The sequence below is a fragment of the Mytilus edulis genome, chromosome 10 (assembly GCF_963676685.1).
Source record: "Mytilus edulis chromosome 10, xbMytEdul2.2, whole genome shotgun sequence".
In the NCBI taxonomy this organism is placed as follows: domain Eukaryota; kingdom Metazoa; phylum Mollusca; class Bivalvia; order Mytilida; family Mytilidae; genus Mytilus; species Mytilus edulis.
The window spans coordinates 53,443,921-53,467,901 of record NC_092353.1 but is presented as its reverse complement, the minus strand read 5'-3'; the positions used below and the strand labels follow the sequence as shown (position 1 = coordinate 53,467,901).

The 23,981-nt window shown below is 33.2% G+C and overlaps 1 protein-coding gene across 3 annotated transcripts in view; it reads left to right on the top strand.

The window, feature by feature from the left end:
- Positions 1–4,017: 4,017 nt before the first annotated feature.
- Positions 4,018–23,981, top strand: part of LOC139491478 (uncharacterized) — a 52,455-nt gene continuing 32,491 nt past the window's right edge. Inside the window, exons 1-4 of one of the 3 annotated variants that reach the window (XM_071279190.1) lie at positions 4,018–4,159; positions 8,028–8,204; positions 8,724–8,839; positions 9,997–10,060. In XM_071279190.1, coding sequence (XP_071135291.1) covers positions 8,040–8,204; positions 8,724–8,839; positions 9,997–10,060 — 345 coding nt within the window. In that variant the 5' untranslated portion in view covers positions 4,018–4,159; positions 8,028–8,039. Of the gene's footprint in view, positions 4,160–7,375; positions 7,394–8,027; positions 8,205–8,723; positions 8,840–9,996; positions 10,061–23,981 lie in introns of those variants that run through there. The other 2 variants (XM_071279192.1, XM_071279191.1) reach the window with 2 other exon arrangements.

The following is a 23,981-nucleotide window of genomic DNA, read 5'->3' as shown; positions in this document are numbered from 1 at the left end:
TTAAGTTTTTTTTTTTTTGCTTTATCTATCTTCATTTCACTAGATCTTCGGATTCCCCCTTTCGCGCATCAGGGGAGTGAGGTTTAACCACTATTAACTACATAAATAAATATATCAGAGTTGGACAACACTACCCGCCCTCTTTGGTCGCAACACATTCTTCTCCTTGTATGACACTCATCTGAGTTTTACTAAAATTGATTTTGTCGTGACAGTCAAAATGAGGGGAAAAAAGAGACAAATACAAACCAGGTCCTAAAAAAAGATGACAAATAGGACGAAATATGTTTTCCGAAAAGATGAGTTCTACCAAGACACCATACCGTGCGATTTTATGAATATAATTTCGGGAATGTGAGTCCACGAAATACGGAGACATTCAGCACTTCCAATAACAATCGATCAGACATAGTCTAAGAGATAACACTCAATATATTTGCAGGGATACCGATTTTATATCCCGAGCTTATTTTAAAATCTAGAAAAAAACATGTCTCTTTTAAAATGGTTGGAGGGGTGCAGGACTGATGAATTACAACATACACTGTAACTATTTACGAAAAACAAAAATGTAGACATAAACTAACGAAAACCACTAAACTACCAGCTACTGACTTGGGACAGGCACATTACGAACATGGCAGGGTTAAAAATTAGTTGAAAAGGGCTTAACTTATCAGATCTATACAAAGCACATACACTTTTTACACTTATACATACCGGACGTGGACATGGCTTAACAACCACAAAAATACAAAGTACAGATCTGAGAGTATTCGCAGTTATTGAAAGTTTAAGGTCAAAGCCAATAACAAATATTATGACCTATAGTTGTTGATTTCTGTGTCATTTTGGTCTCTTGCGGAGATTTGTCTCATTGACAATGATACCACATCTTTTTTTATAAATAAAAAATCATGTATCTAAGACAATGTGTGACATTTTTGTCTCGATTGTGTCTTTGTCCAATGATTTCCCTTCTCCTGGACTTACTCTTGCATGGTTTGTCTTCTATTCATTGGTCAAGGCAGAGTCGCCCACCTAATCCTTACAGTGCCGGTTGGATTTGACCATATTGAAGTCACACAACATCCGATATACAGAATAACAAATATAGTCCCTAGTGTTGACAGTGGGTTACTTGCCATTAATTTTTATACCCCTTCCAAATTTATTTCTCCATGTTTAATGCCTCAAATTGCAAGTATGGGGGTTAAATTACACTGTAAAAAAAACTTGGGTCCAGAATTTTAAAGGAAAGTAGTGATTTGGTCCAGGTGAAAAAAGTTGAAAAATAGCACTTCGGAATCTGTCAAAAGATTTCAAGACGCCCTAAAGATAAAATTGTCCATATTTTGAGTTAGAGACGATGAAGTTTTCTATAATTTTGATATAATTTGTCCCAAAAGTAGTACAACACACTGTAAAAGTTTCTTTGAGAAAGCGCAGGTGGGATTTTTTTTATTTTCATTTATGTTCTAAAAGAAATGCACTACGAAATAATTGTGGTCTCGGACCATATGCTGACCCTGCAGCCGAATTGGTTTGAATAGTTTGATGAGAATCTGTACAAATAATTCCCTGTTTAACGTTATTCGAATTCTGCATATACACACGTAATTTAAATTCTGTATAGTACGTGTGTACTTTTTTTTTTACGGAATTCGAAGTCTATCCAACTTAAACACAAACAAAATAGTTTTGTGTATCCGTTGTCTTTTTTTTTTTTTTTTTTTAATTCTGTAAATAGTACTGAACACATATTAAACGATTTCTGTATATACGGAAAGGCGAGAAAATTATTAAACTAATTCGTATAGCTGTGATGTCAGAACTTGGTAGATTTCCTTATTTTGCGATTAATGTTTATAGACTAGTAGGTTTGAAAGATGGAATACTATATATGATGCCTACAAGTGTAATAAACAGTTATATTTTTTTTATGGTCAATACATGTTTTTTTCCAGCATTGAATTTCTACAAAAAGAATTCAATTAACTTATTTGAATCAAAAACTTAGTACATTATGTGTTTTGGTTAAATATTAAAAAAAGTTTCAAACAATGAACACTGACAAAGGCAAACTTGACACTTGTTTTTCATTTAAAGAATGTTAGGCCGTGTTCACACCAAATTCCATGTACAGTAAACTTGTTTACAATTAGTTTAATGAACTGGACATTGGTTTCACATTAAATTTGTTCACATCTATACACCTTGTTTAATTACCTGTACATAAGATTTGTTCACATTTGTAAACTCTATGTCATTTAAAAATGTTTATTACGTAGAATCGAATGAAACGTTTTCGGACAACTTTTCTAGCAGCAAGGGAACGACCATTTGACTCTAAATAGGGGGGATGGAAATATTCCGAACCCCAATTGGATAAAGAAAACAATTCTGGTTCTACAGATGATAAAAAATATTCTGAATCAAGAGTTTCCCCACACATTATAGTGTTAAATGTTGAAGAGAAAAAATTGATTACAATGTACCAGCATCGAAAAAAAAACCGGAATAAAACGTTTGCGCGGCAAAATTCTGACTCAGATAAATAAACAAAATGCCCCCCCCCCCCTTTTTTTTAAGTTAAGTGGTTGCTTCTTTATGAAAGCCATTTTCATGATTTGCAGTAGTTTAAAGATACTAAAGATACTAAAGCTGTCTTGATTTATCTCGGATAACCGTTAACAACACCTTGAAAAAAAGCCAAAACAGGTCAACATAAAAAGGTATTACCCCCTTCTATAATTATAGTAAGACTAATTTCTTACCAGGGTTGCGTTCAATATCGTAGCGCCTACATAGTGCTACGAAGATTTATGACTATGAACGTGTATTTAGCCTAGCTGCTACATAAACCTTGATAGCAGCTACGTAGCTGCTGCATGTAGTCAATATACTATAGTCATGAGGTAGACAATGATTTTGAAAATTGCTCAGCTCGTCGTATGTTTCATACAAAATAGGTTCGCCTTTTCATGAATAATTCTATTTGCAATGTCGTATGTATATTATAATAGTTCCATAAGCGAAGGCAAGCACCATCCCCTTCAAATCGGACTCGGATTATAAACATGAATAAACAAAAATAATCGCAATCATCGTCATTCGCCATTTCGTTAATCTACTTTCTTTTTCGGGTAGTGTTAAAAAATGCTCTGTGGCGCAAGTTAAAATTATAGGCACTAGACAATCGTTAATCAATCATAAAATACACAATGGCGCAATTAGGCAACCAAATCAAATTGTTTGGAAATACTTTTTTTTAAACGGGAAAAAACAGTATAATTTAGAAACTTAATGTCTCGGTCTTTTATCTTTAGGCACTACAATTGGAGGGAATGTAACGTTCTATAGACGACAATCAACAACAAAAATCTAAACTCTACAAATCATATTTTCCGTTCCAATTAGTTAGCCCCATTTTTCAAATTCGCTTTTTCAAGCATTGTTTTCGTTCCTTCGTTTTGTGACCTCAGTATTATAACCTTTACATGTAATTGGTTCATAATCGCTTGGAACATGCTTGGATTTCAGTTTTTGTGTTTTAATCATTTTTATTATATAATCTTTTACATAGTATAACTTACTATTAATTAACTAATCAATCCGTGAAAAGTAAGATAGAGGGGCAGTATGTTTATAAACTACTTTAACTCTACTGTTAGAAGCACCTTTATATTATAAGGCTTAACATATTAAGTTAACAACTGTAGGTCACCTTACGGCTTTCAACAATGAAATAACCCATACCATATAGTCGGCTATCTAGGCCACGAAATGACAAATGTAAAACAATTCAAATGAGAAAACTAACGGCCTTTATAGGAATGTATACAAAACATGTTTGTTGGTGCCAACCCCTCCCCCTTACCTCGGACGGTGTTGTAACAGTACAACATAAGAACAAACTACGTCTGTCCCCTGTGTTATCATTTTTGCTAAATAACATTTACGGTTATCATCATCATGATCATACACTAATGCACTCTAAATACATTGTAGTCTCATAAATTTACCTGTACTCTCATATATTATAAACACATATCAATATTGAGTGGACACTCTCGTGTCTATACATAAATTCTGATTAAGATGTCAACAAATATATACATGTACACGTCAAGGAAGTTATAGTGGGACATTTTAGAAAGTAAGTAAATATATCATACAGATTGTTGCCACTAAAGAACACATTTATTTTTACAGTTACTTTATACATAACAAACGCAGTTTTGTACGCTATTTAATGGTTCATCATAACAAATGGACAAATATCGCCGTATTTACATGTCAAAAACTACTCTGTAGTATAAAGAAATCAGAGATCTATATTTTAATTAGATTGCTACTTTTCCAAAAAGTTTCAACCCAAGGATTGACTGTTGTCTGTCTATTTGAGTTCATGAGGCATGGTTCCCTTTTTTCTTATGTCACTGTAGAAAAAAAAAATAGATTCGATTGTAATTTTCCTAAAGTCCAGTGACAATTATTTGGTTATTGTTCAGGACAACAAATTAACAATAAATACAAAAGTTAGGTCTTGTAATTGAGGACCTCATGAATGAAGGTCGGTGAAATTTCGACCGCACCTATAAAATACGAGGTTATATTGAATTAATACTGAAACTTTGCCTTGTAGTAGGCCACCTACGAACCCTTCATGAGTTATTGCAAGGATAATAAACGTACAGAGAGCGTGGTATTCTCTCCCGAGTCATCATATTCAATGGCCAAATTTTGACCGGACCTGAATGCATGCTTGAATAACTCGAACAATCGAACAAAATATAATCTGCCCATGATGACCAGACGTGACTGCCTGTTTTAACATCCCTAACAGTACAACAGAATTTAACCTCCCCATTCTGACCGGACACGACTTCATGCTTGTACATCTCGAACAGTCAAATATACTTTATCCTCATTTTTATCAGACGTGGCTGCGTGCCTTTGTTGGTCTTGCATTATCTTTATTTTTAGTTTTCTTGTGTACAATTTGGAGTTTAGTATGGCGTTCATTATCACTGAACTAGTATATATATTTGTTTGGGGGTCAGCTGAAGGACGCCTCCGGGTGCGGGAATTTCTCGCTACATTGAAGACCTGTTGGTGACCGTCTGCTGTTGTTTGTTCTATGGTCGGGTTGTTGTCTCTTTGACACATTCCCCATTTCCATTCTCAATTTTATTCTACATCCAGAACAGCTAGGTGTACGCTTCAATTAAGAAAGGGTTTTACTACCGGTCGGAAGAAGACCTGAAGAACCCATATTTCTATTCTCCAGTCGTCAGCCTTTGTGATGAGGAAAGCAATAAAGTGTTTTCTTATAATTGAATTTAAATGATAACGAATTGAGGTCTAAAGGACCATGTGTATTACCAATAGGAAATATCAAAAGGAACGGTATAGGTCGGCTAAGAATAAGATGAGAAAATTGCAATATAAATGATTTTTAAAAGATTTGTAACACTGACATAAAAAATGATAACATAAAAATTATGCAAATTATATAAATGCCAATATACTCAAAAAGACAAATACAAACCCAGAAAAAACATATTCCAGAAAACATGTACAAGTAGATAAAAACAAAAAAGAATCTATTCATATAAGGTAACGGCAGTCAATTATTGAACAGCTCCAGAAGGATCATTTTTATACCGATAGTTGTTCATTGTCATGTTTTTAATTCAAGGTAAAACATATACATGTATAAGACGGCTTCACTATGAACAAACACGCTTTTTTAAATTCTCATCATTTAATTTTAGGAATAGTCTTCCAGATCAATCCTAATTTTTCTGTGTAGTGTTTTAATGGGTTGTACTTATTAATTGTGAATAATTGTTGTCTTTTTTTTTTAGATTGGGCCACACCAATTTGATTCCTTGTTCGACGGACCCGCCCGCACCTATTTTTTTCAAAACAGATTTTTTTAATTTTTTTTATATTCCCGCTTCCCGCATCCGGAAATGTAATCATGTCCATTTCCCGCACCGTTTTTTTTTGGTAAACATGATAAAAAGATATCAACATTTGTTTTTAAAATCACAGTCTAACCTGTATATAACGATTTTAAACATAAAAGCACCCCAGCACACTTTGTAAATATCTGTGAGAATATTTGTTTCAGCATGAAACCTACTTATTCAAAGCGGGAGTGCTCCGATCAAGGATTTGTATCTCCGATATAAATCTATATCAGCGGAAATACCGGAGTAAAGAACAAAAAATTGGTTACTTTCCCCCTTACTTATATTCCCTATCAAAACATGTCGTTGTTAGAATAAAGTACAAAGAACTTCTGAAGGATTTGCCTTCAACTGCAATTATATTGTATGCTGGCGAAACAAAACTATCCATAGCCTCTGCATGTTTATGCACCTGTCCTGATTGATTGAGGGGCCTGTCGTTCAGCAGTTATCGTTTGGTAATGTTGTTCATTGGTATAATTTTTCCCGTTTGGATGTACATGATATATAAATTAGATCGTAGGTTTTCATGTTCGAATTGTGTACGCTAATAATTTTGGGTCCTTTATAGCCTGCTGTTTGGTCTGTATCAAAGCCCTGTGTAAAAGGCCGTACTTTGACCTACAGGTGTTTGTTATTTATATCAGGTTGAGAACAACCCTCCCTCAGACAACATGGTCAAGGGGTCATTTTACTAAAGTATAAAAGAAAATAGAAATACCAAGGATTTGTATAGTTCTTCTATACAAAATCTTTGAAAACTTAGAATTTTGTACCCAAAAAGAGGAGAGTTACATCATATTTTAAACAACTTTTTCTAAAAGAGTGGTCCACTTATTTTGAATAATATTAAACTGTTAAAGTAAATGTGTTAACATGGTTAAAGTCCAGGAATATTACAAAATTCTTGGACATGTTTTTACCAATTAATACCAGATAGATATATAGTTCTTTGAGAAAATATGAGCCCTTTTGTACAAACAAATATATTATAACTTATATTGATCCCTCATAAAACATGTAAAAGGGATATTTATAACATTAAGGGGTTCTCCCCAAACTGATTATGACTTGGATGGAGAATTGTCTCATTGTCAGTCACACATACATGTCATACACAGACCAGATTTAATTATTTCTTGGTGAACAGGGAAAAAATACTTCAGAAATTAAAGAAATGTCAAAGTACATGTGATAAAGCAAGCTTTAATATTGTCTAAACCTACTATTTTATGTTTACAAAAAAAAATTATAATCGCTCGCCTCTACTTTTCAAGCTTCGCCTCAAAAATTTGCAAATTAAATATTTTTTTATTTAAATTTTCAAATCGCTCGCTCGCCCCAAATTTTGAAGTCCAAAAATCCGTAGAACAAGAAATTAAATTGGTGTGGCCTTGGTGTGTTTTATGCGGGTAATAATTTTAACAACACTCTCGATATTGTTTGTCTATTTACGAGTGAACATGCTTTACGTTAAAATCGTACTTGGTCTTCCATCATTGAAACAAAGATACGTGTACAATATACCTTTTCAGCGCTTTAAAAAAATGGAACTAGTAGACACATATAACAACATTATGTTTACCACTTCATATTAGACACTAGACGGTTAACGTATGCAAACAAGGCTCCGTGTTGAAGGCCGTACATTGACCTATAATGGTTTACTGTTATAAATTGTTATTTGGATGGAGAGTAATCTCACACCACATATTCCTATATCTAAGAACAATATAATTAATTAATAGTTGATTGGTTGCTTTAATTGTAAAAGGATTAAAACTATCGAAAGGACAATCAAGAATATAAAAAAAAAAATACATTTAAGACTAATGACACGAACCCCGCAAAACGAGCTCAGATGCTCCGAAATATTCTGGAGTGGCGACTGTTCGTGCCAAACACCTAATTGTAGAAAAAAGGTTTTCATTGTTCTTATCGCTTATAAGCAACAATCCAAACATTCATGTCAGACGTTTTGCGGTGTTTGAAGATAACCAAATCTTGTAAATTGTGATATCTTAGTACTTACTGTTTATATTGCAGACTTAAACCAATATGTCTTCAATACCCGTCATAGATTTCCAAAAGTATGGGCTTCATATCGAGAAGGCAGAGTCCGTACCTAGGGAGGACTTGAAGGAACTAGGAGACCAGATGTGTCAAGCTCTACAGAATATTGGGTTCTGTTATTTGAAAAACCACGGGGTCCCTGATGAACAGGTATAAGACTGTTTGTATAATATTGTTTTTACTTATTGTATTATTAAACACCTGAATATAAAAAAGACACCAACAGTAACAACAAAAAAAGTCATTAATTAGACATAACAGTATTTTGTTAATAATTATCCATTTGTGTCTATGTGAATGACGAAAAGATAAAATTAGGATTTACATGGACGTTATAAAAGGTTTCCCTACACTTTGACTTATATTCATTTGGCTCGTTTAACTTTCGTAAACTTTCAGCATATTACCTGTCCACAAACTTATGTCAATTTCGAGAAACTTAGAGGAATAATTTCATTGGATATATAACATAATTTATTTATAAATGTAGCCGTTTGAGAAACACTTATTTTGATCATTGAGAAGTTTCATTTCTCTTTGCCAATGGTATCGGTCGATTGATTTTTAAAGAGTTACCCTCCTTATGTGTTCTGTAACCTCGAACTAATTTAAAGTAGAAACTAATATGATGTACATGTATATTAAATTTGATTTCAAATATTATTTCAGTTGAAACAAGTATTGGAATATTCAAAACAGTTCTTCAGTCAGCCATTAGAAGAAAAAGAAAAATGTGCCAAACCAGATGAAGGTTATGATGGATGGATCGGATTGGAGAAAGAAAAGTTAGGGTTTTTTTCATTTTTTTCATACAAATTATTAATAATTACAAGGTACTGTAAGTAGCTTCATTATTTTCGTTAGAAAAACGAGTTCCTAAGTTGCTTCAGTTTAAGAAATTTCGATGGGCCACAACTTATATAAGATAAGATAAGCTGTCACCGTGTATAACGCCACATGTTTGCTATGTTTGAAATGGGTTTAAGGGTTTGAAGTGAGTGAAAAGCGATCAAGGTGGGTACAACTGAAGCATAAAATTTCTTTTTTTTTTAGAATCGTTAGTGCCAAATATAATGAAGTGCACGAAAGAAACCGAACCGTAATCTATTACCCGGAGTCAGAAGCAAATGTTTCCAGTGGTCCGTTTTCTCAAACACCTCTACTCAGTTTTCAGTCTTGCAGATTTTGAGATTAACATTATACTCTTTTTTATTTTGCCTTCTCAACGAAAACTTTAAACAACAAATATAAACATGCTTACAAATTCAAATTCAAATTCAAATATATTTTATTGCTAATCAAAACGCCCACAAGGAGCAGAACAATCAACGTTAAGACACAATGTTATACAAAAATATTTATTAAGAGAAGTAGAAGAATACAACAAGCACAGTGTTTAATAATATAACTAGGTTAAAAAGGGGGGTCACTGGTCATTATTATATCTATATATCATTTAGGGAAACTTTCCTATATGAGGATAAATTACATGTGAATAATACAGAAACCTTGGCCTCTATTTTTAAAATTTCTTTTTTTTTAGAATCGTTAAAATTTATTTATATTTTAAAATTTTCTGACATCTTTCTAGGTCAGTTTAAAAATCGATAGCGCTTTTTTGTAAATGTTATTTGATCTGATGTTTTGAATGTTTAATTTGTTGACGGAAAATAATCAGGTTCAAGCTAGCAGCCAGTTTTCAGATATTTCTGAAATGCAATGTAAAACTTTCTGGTTATACTCTGACACATACATAAACTGTTTAAAACTTGAATACCAAACGGTTATTATTAACATTATTGGCGTTTAATAAGTAAACAAACTTAGTAGTAATGTTTAACTATGTATAGGCCGTGACATTTGTAATGGTTGATGATACATTTTCAGTTACATTTGTACTTTTGAATTTCACTTTTCAAGTTATATAAGCTCTCTGTTTCAGTCTGAACTTAGAAAGACCAGTAGGAGATTACAAAGAAACCTATAATATTACTCCAACATGCGAAGTAAGTATAATTTTTTATATATAGATAGATCATTGAATGATGGTCGGATAAATGTAGGCCTGCATCTATACAAAGATACATGCATAGACGGATGAATTAATATATCACTACAGATATTAATTAGAGACTCTAAAAATAGCATACATTATGTCCCCATTAAAAAGTTTGGAACCACACAAAATGTATTGAACACGGTTCCCACTTCAATAGCAGATTCCGCTTACCCTTTCTGATCAATTGAGATCACCATGTGGTCTTTGCGTCTGTGGTCATTGCTTAGTTTTGTTGCGCATATGTATCTTTTTATCATATAATAATTCAGCAGCTTGCGTTGCTGAACTTTGAAACGTAATAATGTATTAAGGTGGTATGGGTGTCTTCCTCCATCTTGGATTGTAAAAAACAGAGAATCAAAGGTCCAGATTTTCCATCAAGTTAGCAAAATTTGATGCAGAAATGCAGATGTTTAATGTACATTTTCATTTAAAAGTACCAATTTATAAGAATATAACTTCTAAATATTGATGTTTTTGCAAATGTTAATTATTTTTGGTTGTTTTTATTTTTTTTTTAAATTGGCATTTTAAGGGGAGGTAACTCTAAAAAAGTACATTTTCTGAAGGATTCTGTATGAAATTTTCCTATTTTGTATTTTAGCCGGAAAAAACGTACGGTGACCCTATCTTTTCTTTTGATATTCTCAAAGCAGTGTCTGAAAGCTATCTTTTCCTGAAGTATTTAACAATTCTATCATTGTGTTTAGTTTCTAATCACAAAATGGTGTTTTATCCTGTATAATCCATACAAAATGTGTCATTTTGTCCCGTCCTGTAGCTTGAGAAAATCATTTTTATTATATTTTTCAACATGTATCAATAGATACAACATTTTGGCAAAGTATGAACAAATTCTATCATTTTTATTTTAGACTCCCATACCACCTTAAAGTGAAATAATGCAATACTTGGAGTTAAGATGTGAAGACAACGTTGTGCACTATAACCCATACTTGAATATATAAAAAAGAAGATGTGGTATGATTGCCAATGAGACAACTGTCCACAAGAGACCAAAAGGACACAGAAATTAACAACTATAGGTCACCGTACGGCCTTCAACAATGAGCAAAGACCATACCGCATAGTCAGCTATAAGAAGGCTTCGTTTAATTTGAAATCTCCTAAATAAAGAAGCATTGCTACATGTACATCCTACAGCGGGGGCATAACACATGAATTTTATCTGCTGATTATATATATAATTAGTGATGCTTAAATTCTTTTTGCCAGTAACGTATGTAACAACAAGGTGGTTATATCTCATATAACCTCCTTGGTAACACCGAACATTCTTGTTACACATCGTTTTGTATGATTGTTTAACTTGCTTTTGGGAGTTTACCTGGTTATTGATTATGCAGGTAAAAATACATTAATATTGTACTGTTTTTGTCTCACGAGACAAAATTCGGCCACAAAATTCTACTGGCTACCTATTTTTTTAAAGTTGCTTCATTTCTTTTTTTGTCATGTTAAAAGACTATTTTTGTTTTCCTGATTCAATATATACTATAGTATTGCCGAGTGCTACTGTTAAAATAAAGTTCCGGTCATGGTTAAAATAATATGTCATAATTTGTTTAGTTTTAAAATCAATTACCAAGTAATAAGCCATTTAGAACATCACCTCCGGCAATATTCAGGTGATCGGAGGGCGATACATTGCGTAATCGCACATCTGTGAATCAACAGTCACAACTCTATTAAGGACCTAATTACCGGAAAATCGGACACACATAATTTCACTGTGTAATTGAGCAAACTATTGCAAAGATATGCCATACAGAAAATTTTCTTATAATAACAATTGATCATTACAAGATTTGAATTTTTAATGAGAAATGCAGACAAAAATATTTTTCTCAATAAATGCTTAAAGATAAATAAAACATTCAAGTATTTTTTTAGAAAAGATACAAGTGTGGACACAGATGAGTGTGGATAGTATGTATGGATGTTTGACAGTGTCTTATGACAAAATGAGTTCTATGTTTTTTCTATGTGGTGTTATTAACTATGTTGCACGATGACAACCAATCTGAGCATTATGAGTGTTATTTATTAAATTTTTTATGCCCCCACCTACAATAGTAGATAGGCATTATGTTTTCTGGTCTGTGGGTCCGTTCGTTCGTTTGTCCCGCTTTAGGTTAAAGTTTTTGGTCAAGGTAGTTTTTGATGAAGCTGAAGTCCAATCAACTCGAAACTTAGTTCACATGTTCATTATGATATGATCTTTCTAATTTTAAAGCCAAATTAGACTTTTGACCCCAATTTCACGGTCCATTGAACATAGAAAATGGAAGTGGGAGTTTCAGGTTAAAGTTTTTGGTCAAAGTAGTTTTTGATGAAGCTGAATTCCAATCAACTTGAAACTTACTACACTTGTTGCATATGATATGATCTTTCTAATTTCAAAACTCATAACTGCTCCAAAAGTAATCTGATAGAATTTCAAGCATTTTAAGCCAATATTATCAACATCTACTAATGAGTCTTAATATGTCTACATATCTAAAAAGTCATAGTATTCAAAAGGTAATGCAAAATTATTCCTTTTCATTTTTTTTGTTATATGGATACACATTTGAGTGATACATGTACCAATACAATATTTGTTGTGGTATGAAAGTGCAGTAATTAGCATTTACTGTAACTATGTTAATTCACACAAATTGAAAAATAAACAAATGAATGGACCAGATGCTCCGCAGAGCCCAGCTTTATACGACTGCAGAGGTCGAAGCCTGAACAGTTGGGGCTAGTATTGACACAACATTCAAGCTGGAAACAGCTCTGAGTTTGAATTGTGATTAAATAGATGACACAGCTTAGGTTTCTGACATAGAATGAATGTGGTCTAATGAACTTAAATATTTGTTTTGCTTTTGTGTTAGGAGCAATTCACTATGCTGCTGAATATTAATCCTTTCAAACAAAAATATCTAAAGAAATTTTCTTTTTAATTTCTGAAATGAGAAACATTTAGAGGAGACAAACTTCAGTTAAGAGATCAGAAACTAAAAATATGTATAATTTTTCCATTTGTAAAAGGGCATACCCTAGAAAGTGCTTGCAATCACTGAATGGTTATTAATGACTGCTTTAATTTATCAGTTGGTAATAAAGTGAATATTGCATTGTATATTGTATAATTGATTTAAGTTGACTGAACAAAGAAAGATAACTCCAATTTTCAAAGAAGATTTCATAAAGCATTGGTATTAGGTAATTCAAGAACCATTCTGGACAAACTCCAATTAAGGGTCTTGAATTTACAAAAATGTTTGTTTTTGGTCCGTAATTATTAGACTGTTTGTCCCATAACCCACACAATATATCCGAACCTTCTACTTATGGTATTAAACATTGTGGTACAATTTCAGAACAATTGAAATACTTATACACAACTTTTTAAACCGACACTAGATTAAAGCTTGTTTTGGGCACCTTTGTACCCCTTATTCCTAAACCTTAGGGACCATAACCCCCAAAATCAATCCCAAGCTTCCTTTTGTGGTTATAAACGTTGTGTTATAATTTTGTTGATTTCTGTTGACTTATAATAAAGTTATTATCCAGAAACCATCTTTCGGACAGGATACCAATTTACGACCCCAATTTTTTTGTGGTTGTATAAAAATGTTGAACATGTGCAATGAAATATAGTTTTAGAAATCGATTAGGGAGCTACCATTTGATTTTTATGGGGTGGGGGCTAGGATGAAAAATTTTGTCCTGCCTTTTTTTTTAGTTGTAATCTCTGTCCTGCCTTTTTATTTTTCAGTCTATTCGGTCCTGCCTCTTTTTTTCTTAGCTTATCCTGACTTTTTTACAACAATTGTCATCCTGCCTTTTTTTTTTGCCAAGTTACTCATCCTGCCTTTTTTTTTTACTCAAAATCCTGTCCTGCCTTTTTTTTCAAATTTCATCCTAGCTCCCCCCATAAAAATCAAATGGTAGCTCCCTTAGACTGGATAGGCCTTATAATTTTTTTCCCTCCTAATTGAAGGACCGTTTACACTCAGGGCCGAGTCATCAGCAGGCAATACAGATGTATTAAAACAACCTAGCATCATATTGCTAGTAGTGGGAGTAGCATTGTCCGGTAAATTTGTTCCCACTTTTTTTTATAAAATGTATGGTTCAAATCAAAATAGAATGCTTTTATCTCCTGAATACTTACATTGTACATAGAGATGATACTACTTTGACAAATCCTTGTCCATTAGAGTTGTCTGTCAAATCTTAATTTCACAATAAATGAATTGCATAACAATGAACTGAGCTCAAAGCAAAGTACTTTAATAATACACTTAGACAAAGAGCTAAATCCAGTGATATACTTTGTACTACAGGTCCTTCATGACCATCCATCCACCCAAACCATATCTCAATAACATTCCATACTACATGATTGGATTCAGAAGTCCTGAAAAAGACATGACTTTTTTTATCTTGTTTTAAGTATATATGCACAGGTTAAACCTTTATTGTGGATATAATCATTCAGTATCTAGCAACTATCAATTTGCTTCATGCACATATTGATATAGGTTGATTGCTCCTCTGTTGGAAATTAGAACACACCTCCATCTAATTTTAGTCAACTGACGAAGAAAAATTCAAAACTATATAAAATGTTATCTAAGACTTGTCAGTGTCTATTTCCTTTGCCACTGAATAAGATTCCATATTTACAACCAATGAAAATCAAATATCCCTCTAATAGACTTAGCATTGAAATCGTTTTCTAAAATGGTAGTTATGTGGAACCTAGAACTAAAAAAATTGAAACAATATATCTTAAATATTTCAAATGCATGTACATTTAATAATTCTCCAAAATTCACTTTATTTTTCCTTTTTTGGTTTTCTGTTGGAGACTGTATATTGACCTCTATGTAGCCTTTTCAACTTATAAAAGGGGGGATACATTTCCATAGAATTAAACTTTTCTGAAAGAATCGATTCCATTTATTTTCAATAAACAATAAATATTGAAGTCTATAACAGGCATCTAGGAACAGGCTCAACATTATTTCTAAACATGTATTAATATATACCAAAATGTGGACAAACCTACATTAAATATTCTACTTCAACGACTTTAATTAGTGGAGTAGATCAAATTAAAAAGTCACAATGGTTAAAAACTCCAATGGCAGTCTTTCCTGCTAAAATCTTGATGTGTAGAATGTGATATACCATTTTTGGGTCTATATACTGTCCTTTAAATTTAGGTCATTTTGACACGGCAAAATATGAAAAAAAATGTAAACTATGGTCTGGAAAGCACACAGTTTGTGATATTTTAAGGTATCTTTACTAAGAAAACCTGCAAATCTCAGTGGCAGATCCAGAACTTTTCAAAAAGGTGTGGGGGCTCTGATGGACCAGAGGGTTGCCCACTCCCATCAAGCTTCAATGATTTCTTACATATATGTCATAAGCTAAATTTCCCCCATCCCCTTGGTCTGTCTATGCATCTGTTTATCGTTCTGCGAAATAGTACTAATACTAATTTTTCCCCTCCCTTACCTGGCCCTAGACAGTTGCTTACCTTTGTAAACACTTTATAATTATAGTCAGGTATATATTGATTGAGAGTAACTTACATAGTAGTTAATGGGACTCTTTTTCACACGGTTCTGTGAAATATAATACGGCAAATATATACCCGTACATACTATCCGCATAACACAGAAATCTGATAGATTTTCACTCCTCTGGGAAAAATCAACCTTTGAAATGAAATACCATGCCTGGAAAAAAATTACCAGGACAAATTATCCTCAGGATAAAATATCACAGAGGACGAAATAAACCGTTACATTACATGAGAAGCCGGTTTGGTTACAAATAATTATGTCACGTGAAGGCGCACTGGCGTCACAATTTGCATTAATTTTGCAATACACTACAGTTCACTCATACAGAACCCATTATCATGCAAACATGCAACGTGAATGTGATTGGTTATCAAATAATACAGAATTTATGCATGTACAGTTAATATAGAAGAAATTAGTTCATCAAATGTGAGTTCGTGATCTTGTGGTTAAGACCGATGGCTACAGTGCTGAAAGTCCTGAGTTAGATTCTCACTTGGGGTGCTAAAAATATCAGTACATCAGAAGGGTAATTTTCACCCTCTCACACACATCTTTGTTAATGTTCCGGGATTGTTGAAAACTTGCATATTCATCAATATTTGATTTTGTGGTTTTAACAATCCAGACAGACAAATAGCAATAAGGTGTTTAGGAAAACATGACCTAAAACCTCCTTCATATATGACAAAAATACATGGGAACTCATATTGAATGGTCAAATGTGTTCAATATGAAAATTGAAATTAAGATGGTAAAATCAAATATTAGCCGTTACTGTAAATGGACTTAAAGTATGACTTTTCAGCAAATTTAAAGGGAAATGACACGGAAGGGGCCAAATAGTGTTCAAGGGGAGCAAATGCTATTTAAATTAGTATGCAGGTTTTAAATATAGAGGGAAGTTGAGTCATCTTTTTGGGTGAAGTTAAATACTGACTAGTGTGTGGTTCTCATTGGGTCTAAGCGTGACCAATATTGACAATTTTTCGCAAGCGTGAAACGTGAAAGTCAAATTATTGTGTCATGAAAACGGGAAATGAGGTCTGTCGTGAAAACGGGAAATGGGGTTCTGCAGGACCCCGGAAATGACAAAAAAATGAAAATTGCTCATGTACATAGTGTAAGCGGGATATGGGAATCTGACAAAACAGTAAGTGGGATCTGGGATCAGAACACCACACCCCCCCCCCCCCAATGAGACCCCCTTATGTAGATTTACCTTCTAATTCTATATAAAAAAAAAACACAACTAAGAACTACGTTTAATTCACTTTGACTACTGATATGCAAACCTAGAAATATCTCATAAAATAGTGATTGAAAGATTCATAACACTTTGAAAGGATAATTCAGACACGTGTTACGCGGGGAGCATGTTTTAAATTTGTTTACAAATAATAATGTCACGTGATCGCGCACTGACCTCAAGTTGCATCGCCCTTACAATTCACTAATACATGACCATTTTCATGCAAACATGCAACGTGAATGTGATTGGTTATCATATAATACAGAAATAATGCATGCACAGTTTAAGAAGAAATTAGTTCAATAAATCGATGCGATTTTCACTTTTGACACGAATAGGTCGGGTTGACATTACTGTCATCGGAGATAATATTGAGATAAATGGGATAAAACGGACCGTCAAAAAGGTCTAGAGGAGCACATCAGTAGAACCTTAACATTAATAAGTAATACTTACCAAAATTTCTCTAATTAAAGAACTATATAACTGAAATTTCACAAAGATAACGGTAAACATTTTGTTGATGGTGATGATGCTATTATCGATCCGTTGAATTCAGGGTCAACGGAATTTTTTGCGTTGCGTTTAAATCATTGAGGCCATCTATTTTTATTGCGGGTTCCACATATATAAATCGGAATTAAAGAAAAAATGGAATGTTGTTAGCAGAATCAAAACAGAAATGATGAACATTGCAACATTTTCAGCAAAATATAAATAGGATGGAGGATCTGTGTATTCACATTATTTGTAAAACTCTCCTTATTCATGTGAAGCGTGTGCTTTACATCGAGGCTTGCTATGCTTATCATTGACGCCACAGTACTTCAACCAATCAGACAATGTTTATTTTGGGCATTTGACTTTTTTTAACTCAGATTTTGGAATATTTTAATCGAAATTATAGAAAAATGGAATGTTGTTAGTACATATCAAATAGAAAATGATGAATACTTTTAGCTAAAGATAATTTGGATGGGGGTTCTGTGTATTCACATTATTTGCACAACTCTCCTTACTGATGCCATATTTTGGAATTTCCGTGACCTAAATGGTTCGCGAAAATTAATATTTTTATATATAGTATAGTAATTATAATATGATCTGATATCATTTTCGGGAGAGATCCGTTTGCGCCAAAAATGCGTCCTTTTGCGCTACAACTTTTTTCTCAAATGCTACGTTTGCGCCACACGTTCATTTACAATAAAAAAAAAATTATGCAAAACAAATGATAGAACTTCCAAAGATTTTGAGAAAAATTCGACAGAAAACCAAAGTACAAAGGTACGGCATTTATTTAAAAACAATCTCCATCAAACGTCAAAGTGTGAGGTAAATCGATTAGTTTACGCTAGCCAAGCAACCAACAGACAAAATAAATCTTGCCTTCCCGATCAAGACTATCTATAGACACGGAATAAAAGATAAGGAAATAAGAGCATGTTAGATTGGTTACAAACACATTTATGCAAACATGAAGCAGCTGTTTCTTTACTGTACTGGTCAGTGGTAATACAAAACCAGGGTTTCAAAAAGATGAAGAAAAAGACATTTAAACATGTTACAATTTATAAAAAAGCATATCAGAAATAGTATTTAACTGAAATTGAAAAAAAAAGAATCATAAAAAATATAGTTTATAATATGTATTAAAAATCTATTTCAGAAAGCTAACAACAAAATGAAAGGAAAAATATGTCTTGCTTAAGAACATTTACCAGGGCCGTAAATGTACAGCCTCGTGTTTGAAATTTTAAAACAAAGTTGAACCAAAGGCTTGTCTTCATATCAAATTGTTTTCACGGCGAATGTCTTGCAAGAAGCAAACTCCCATTACTCCAAAGTCGCCCCTGCATGTTTTTGCGTGATCCATGCATGTTTCTGAATTACTAGTCTTTTGTTCATTTACTCAGTGTCCTACTATATGGCTATAGTCTAAGTGTTAATTGTCATTTGTAAATGTTTAGTTTCGCAATGATGCATGTCTACCAATATCCAGACATTGTGCGAAAATAGTGTAGAAGATATGAGTCTTTGCTGAATACAGAAAACATATAGTCGTTTCTTCATGAAGAATTGACCTCTAAAATTAAAGAATACCAAACTGGCTCTCCTTTTTGTGTATTCCCATCTGGTGTCTTACATTTAAGGGTTTGATTTGTATTAAGTCGTGTCAACTTACTGTCAAGACAGACGCCTTTATAGAAAATAAAGGAATATGGAGTAAACGTACACGGGATATAATCGCACAAAAAGTCAGAGCTTAAACAAAAATACAAATGATCAATGGTCAGCGTTATATTCCTGTTCATCTTTATAGTCGCTAGAGGGTCTTCAACAATGAAAGAATCACTTGTTTAACATAACAACAACAAAAAAACACTAGCAAGAAAGGATCTGAGAGTACTTAAGTTACTGACAGCTAGTTCACACTGTTACGTTTGAAGTCTTCCTGTCCGTCATCCCGCAATCGTTATTTTTGAAGACCATAAGTATATGAATAATTTGATTTTCTGTCTCAGTACCTGCGCATATATAAAATACTTGCCACTGAACATTGAACCAAGTAAAATCAATACACATCGTTTCATATACAAAAATCAATCTACAGATGATAAAGCATTTCTTAGTTGGTTAGACTCCCTTTTGTGATAGTTGAACACTGTGCCAATATCATCGTGTATTAGTATTTCATGTAATAGTGTTCGCTGAACTGTCAAGTATCAGAAACATGTCTTTTGAATTTCAGAATTTAATTTAAGAATAAAAATTAAACTTCTGTTTTAATCTATATACATGGGGAATGGCTTATTCTTTTTCGTCTACGTCCACTAAAAATATGTGCACTAACTTTTTTTTGTCAAAGTTCCGAATCATACTAATGCAATGTTGTAACTCGTATACACAAAAGTCTTTTATTTCAATTCATTTTTGGCAAACACCTTTGAAAGTCTTTTCTAGATCTTTTATAATCTCTCCGGTAATTATCAACGAAAATCCAGAGTTTTCCATTTACAAGGACGCGCACGGATGAGGATTAAATATAATCATTATGATGTATTCACTTGTACTTCACCCGTAGGCTGTCTTCGTGTACTGTAATTTATGGTTTAAAGAAATACGAATACTTTATTTCTCATTAAACTTCAATTACTAGTTACCAAGAACATACATAAACATAACTATAAGGTAAAATTATTACATGCATGTGTAAACGATACAATTAAATTAACTTGGAGGACTGACCTTCACATTTATAACTTTTACATGTTTTTTCTAATAATACAACATTTGATGAGTTTAACTGTTGATCAGCTTTAAAGATATAAGGGTTTGACTAACAGTAGTTCCTTAAACATTTCTTTCTATAGTTTAAATGTTCTACAATTCATAATGTAATGGTAATCATCATCAATGTTGTTTGTGTCACAGAGACGACATATTCTGTCTTCTCTGTGTAAATCCTGCCACCTTCTAGACTCAATCGGCAACTACCATATCTATATTTGCATAATATATGAATTTAGAAACTAGGTAAAAAGGAAAAGTAATTTTCAAATTGATAATTCTTTTTGAAAATACGACAACATTATGTTTTATGTGACTCTGCAATAAAAGAATTCTTGTTGAAACTGGTCTTTGGTTTTTGGTTAATACATTTTGACACCCATTTATCACAAACTGTGCATTATAATTCGAAATATTAATTTGCATTTTTTTTTTATTAATTTGTATTTTTGCCTCATTAGATAGGTGAAAGTATGTATAAAATTAAGGGTTAATTGCGAAAATGCATTACGAACATTAATACATAAGTTTGAATTAAGAGTCTTAACTTTTTCAAAATCTCTGTAATATTACCCATGTATTATTTATGTTTATGTCAAAGACGTTTGATTGGGTAAAAGTTAAAGGTAGGCGTGGTTTTTGGTAACTTTTCTCCAATCAACTGACCTATTCGACAAACCTGTGTGCACTGATGCGTGATAACTTGCTATTGTAACGGCACGTGTCTTACATCAGAATCTATCGTGCGTGACCAATGTTTATTGTATAATTTTTTGTCATGTGGTCAAATATCTGAAGTGTTACAACTTTTTGAAAGATTATTTTCGGCAGTGCCCCTGTTATACGATGTAAAGTGTTTAAGAAAAACCGGACTTTAAATGAAGGAAGCATATTTACAGAGAATATCGTCTCGGACTATGCCTAGATATAATACATGTGTTTTATGGCTGCGCTTTTAACTATAACGTGTTTTGGAAAAAAATAAGTGTCCGATAATTTGAATTAATAAGGTCATCTCGGTCTCTTTCGACAAAATACTAATGCATGAATGATAAATCGCTGATTTTTATTTCTATAAATTATGTATGACTGTTATAAGTAGAGACATATGTATGCATTTTGGTTTACGTTTTCAATTAACACACTATATATTTTTCTGAAATATCATTATATTTTGGCAGACTTTTTTTTTTTGTATTCGGAAGAAATATAATACGTTTCATTATATTTGAATGCTTAAAAAATGCTTCAAATTACTATAAGCCTGTATTGTTGTTATTTTTTTAGGGTCAATGACTCCCCCTCTCCCCCCCCCCCCCCCCCCAAAAAAAAAAAAAACAAACAAAGTAAAATATTTGTATATTTATTTTAATAATTGTTTTAACACGTAATATAAATTAAGGTCAGCCAAACCCAAATTCAACAACAAGGAGTGTCATTCACCGGGTTTAATTAATTTCTTTTGGCGTTTTGATCTTCTTATTTTGTTCAATTAATAATAGTAATCTTCTTATTTTGTTAAAAAAAAATAATAGTAAAATTTACTTTCCATATACATGTTTGACTTCCTAAGTCATCTAGACTAGCCGAATTGTAAATCTGCGGCGTAAAGCAACCAACAATCAATCAATCGAATTGTAAATCCTAGCCTCCGTACTTGTATGATACTTTGATGTCAAATAGACTACAGTTGAAAAGTAACATTTACTACCAATCCATGTAAAATAGTAAGATGTGTGTTCCTGCGCGTATAATTCACAAAGAAAAGGGTTGTTGTGTACTTTTGAACTAAGTATGGTAATATGGTTGACATACGCCTTCATGTTACAGAGACGATCGACGTACACTACATCAAAATTACCGTTTAAGTTGTTATAATTCACACACAGATTAATTGGGTATATTTTGAAATCTGCTGCATGGTTTATTCCATTGGCAATCATATTCAAGAATAGTTGTAAATCTTGAATATTCTGTAATAACTTTATGAAGCGTGATTAAGACGTAGATTCACACAGATACCGATCATTGTTATCTTTTCTTCATTTACACAAATGAATGTCGGAGATTCGGAATATTGCTGATTAATTGATTGATTGTTGGTTGCTTAACGTCCAGTGGCAAATATTTCATGCATATTCAGGACGAGAACAAATTCACAAAAAATACAATAGGTAGGTTCATACGATAGCGGCTATCTGGGATGATGGTCGGGGAAATTTGGACTGCCACTGGAAAATGAGGGTATCATGGATAGGGACAGAAATTTTGCCTTGTAACAGGCCACCTTCGGACCCCTCTACAGAGTTGTTGCAAGGGTTATTAACGTGGAAAGAGCGTGGCGTTCTCTTTGCAAGAGGCATCGGATTTAACGTTCCCCTTCTGACCGGACGTGACTGCGAACCTGATACATCCCACACAGCCAAACGGAAGCCCCACTTCGGCAAGCGTTTTACTGCCGGTCGGGAGAAGACCAAGTGACAATATTTCTATACCCCAGTCACACGGAATATTGCAGTTATACATGTATTCATGTTTTCTCAGTTTATATTTAGTTTGAAGCATTATGGAACTAATACGACTTTCAATCTAATTAAAAACCGATCTCTCATAGCTCCCGTTTTCTGATATGTCGCGTGGGAGATCTAACGAAACCCGCTTTGAGGTCACATGTGAGTGACCTCGTAGGTGTGTCTTTTTCGACCAATGAAATTGAGTCTTCCACGATCTTGGAAGTTTAACGTAAGGTAAAGGGATGTAACTCATTTTATTTACGACAAAATCGTCAGTCAAAATAATTCATAAACTTTTTTGATTGGCTTATTAATAGGTCGTCAACTCATTTGAATATCATTATAAATTCATAACTTTTAGTTCACTCACATGTGACCTCAAAGCCGGTTTCGTTAGATCTCCCACGCGACATATCAGAAACAGGAGCGATGAGAGATCGGTTTTTAATTAGATTGTACGACTTTCATCTTTGAAATTTACTTTGCATGCACTAAATATCTAATCCATTTGTTTTGAACAATAAAATATGTTTAAACTACTAAACTACTAAACGTCCAGTGACATATATTACAATGATGTCGAAACAGAACTTGAAATTGACAATAGGGTTTCATAGAACTGTCGCTTTTCCAAAGAATTCACGCTTAGTTGCGATTTCACATCCTATCTCACAACTTCGGGTTCGCGATATAGTTATACATGTACAAAAGAACTAACAATAAACAAATTCTGATGATTTCTTCAGAGGCGGATTTAGGGGGAGGGCCCAGGTGCCCCCCCCCCCCCCCCCGTTTTGGGAAAACAATTGGTTGCTTATATAGGGAATCACTGAAGCGTGACTGCAGCGGGCCTCCTCTTAGGTCAGTCAGTGGGCACGCACTTATGAAAATTTCTGGATCCGCCACTGTTTCTTCAACTGTTCTAGAACGTTCTAGTTTTAATATAAATCTGTGATTTATCTATATTCGTACTTCCAACGAAGCAAGCGACAAGTTCGATCTTGATCTGACAATTTATGCATTAAACAATATTCAATAGTTGTACAAATTAATTGTCTTTTCGGATAAAATCTTTACTTACGTACCATTGTACATATACGGACCCTGGATTTAAATTAGATCTGATCTCGCGTTTTTTGTCTTTTTTCAAAATACATGTTTTAAATTGTGACTATCTTTAGTTCCGAATCTTTC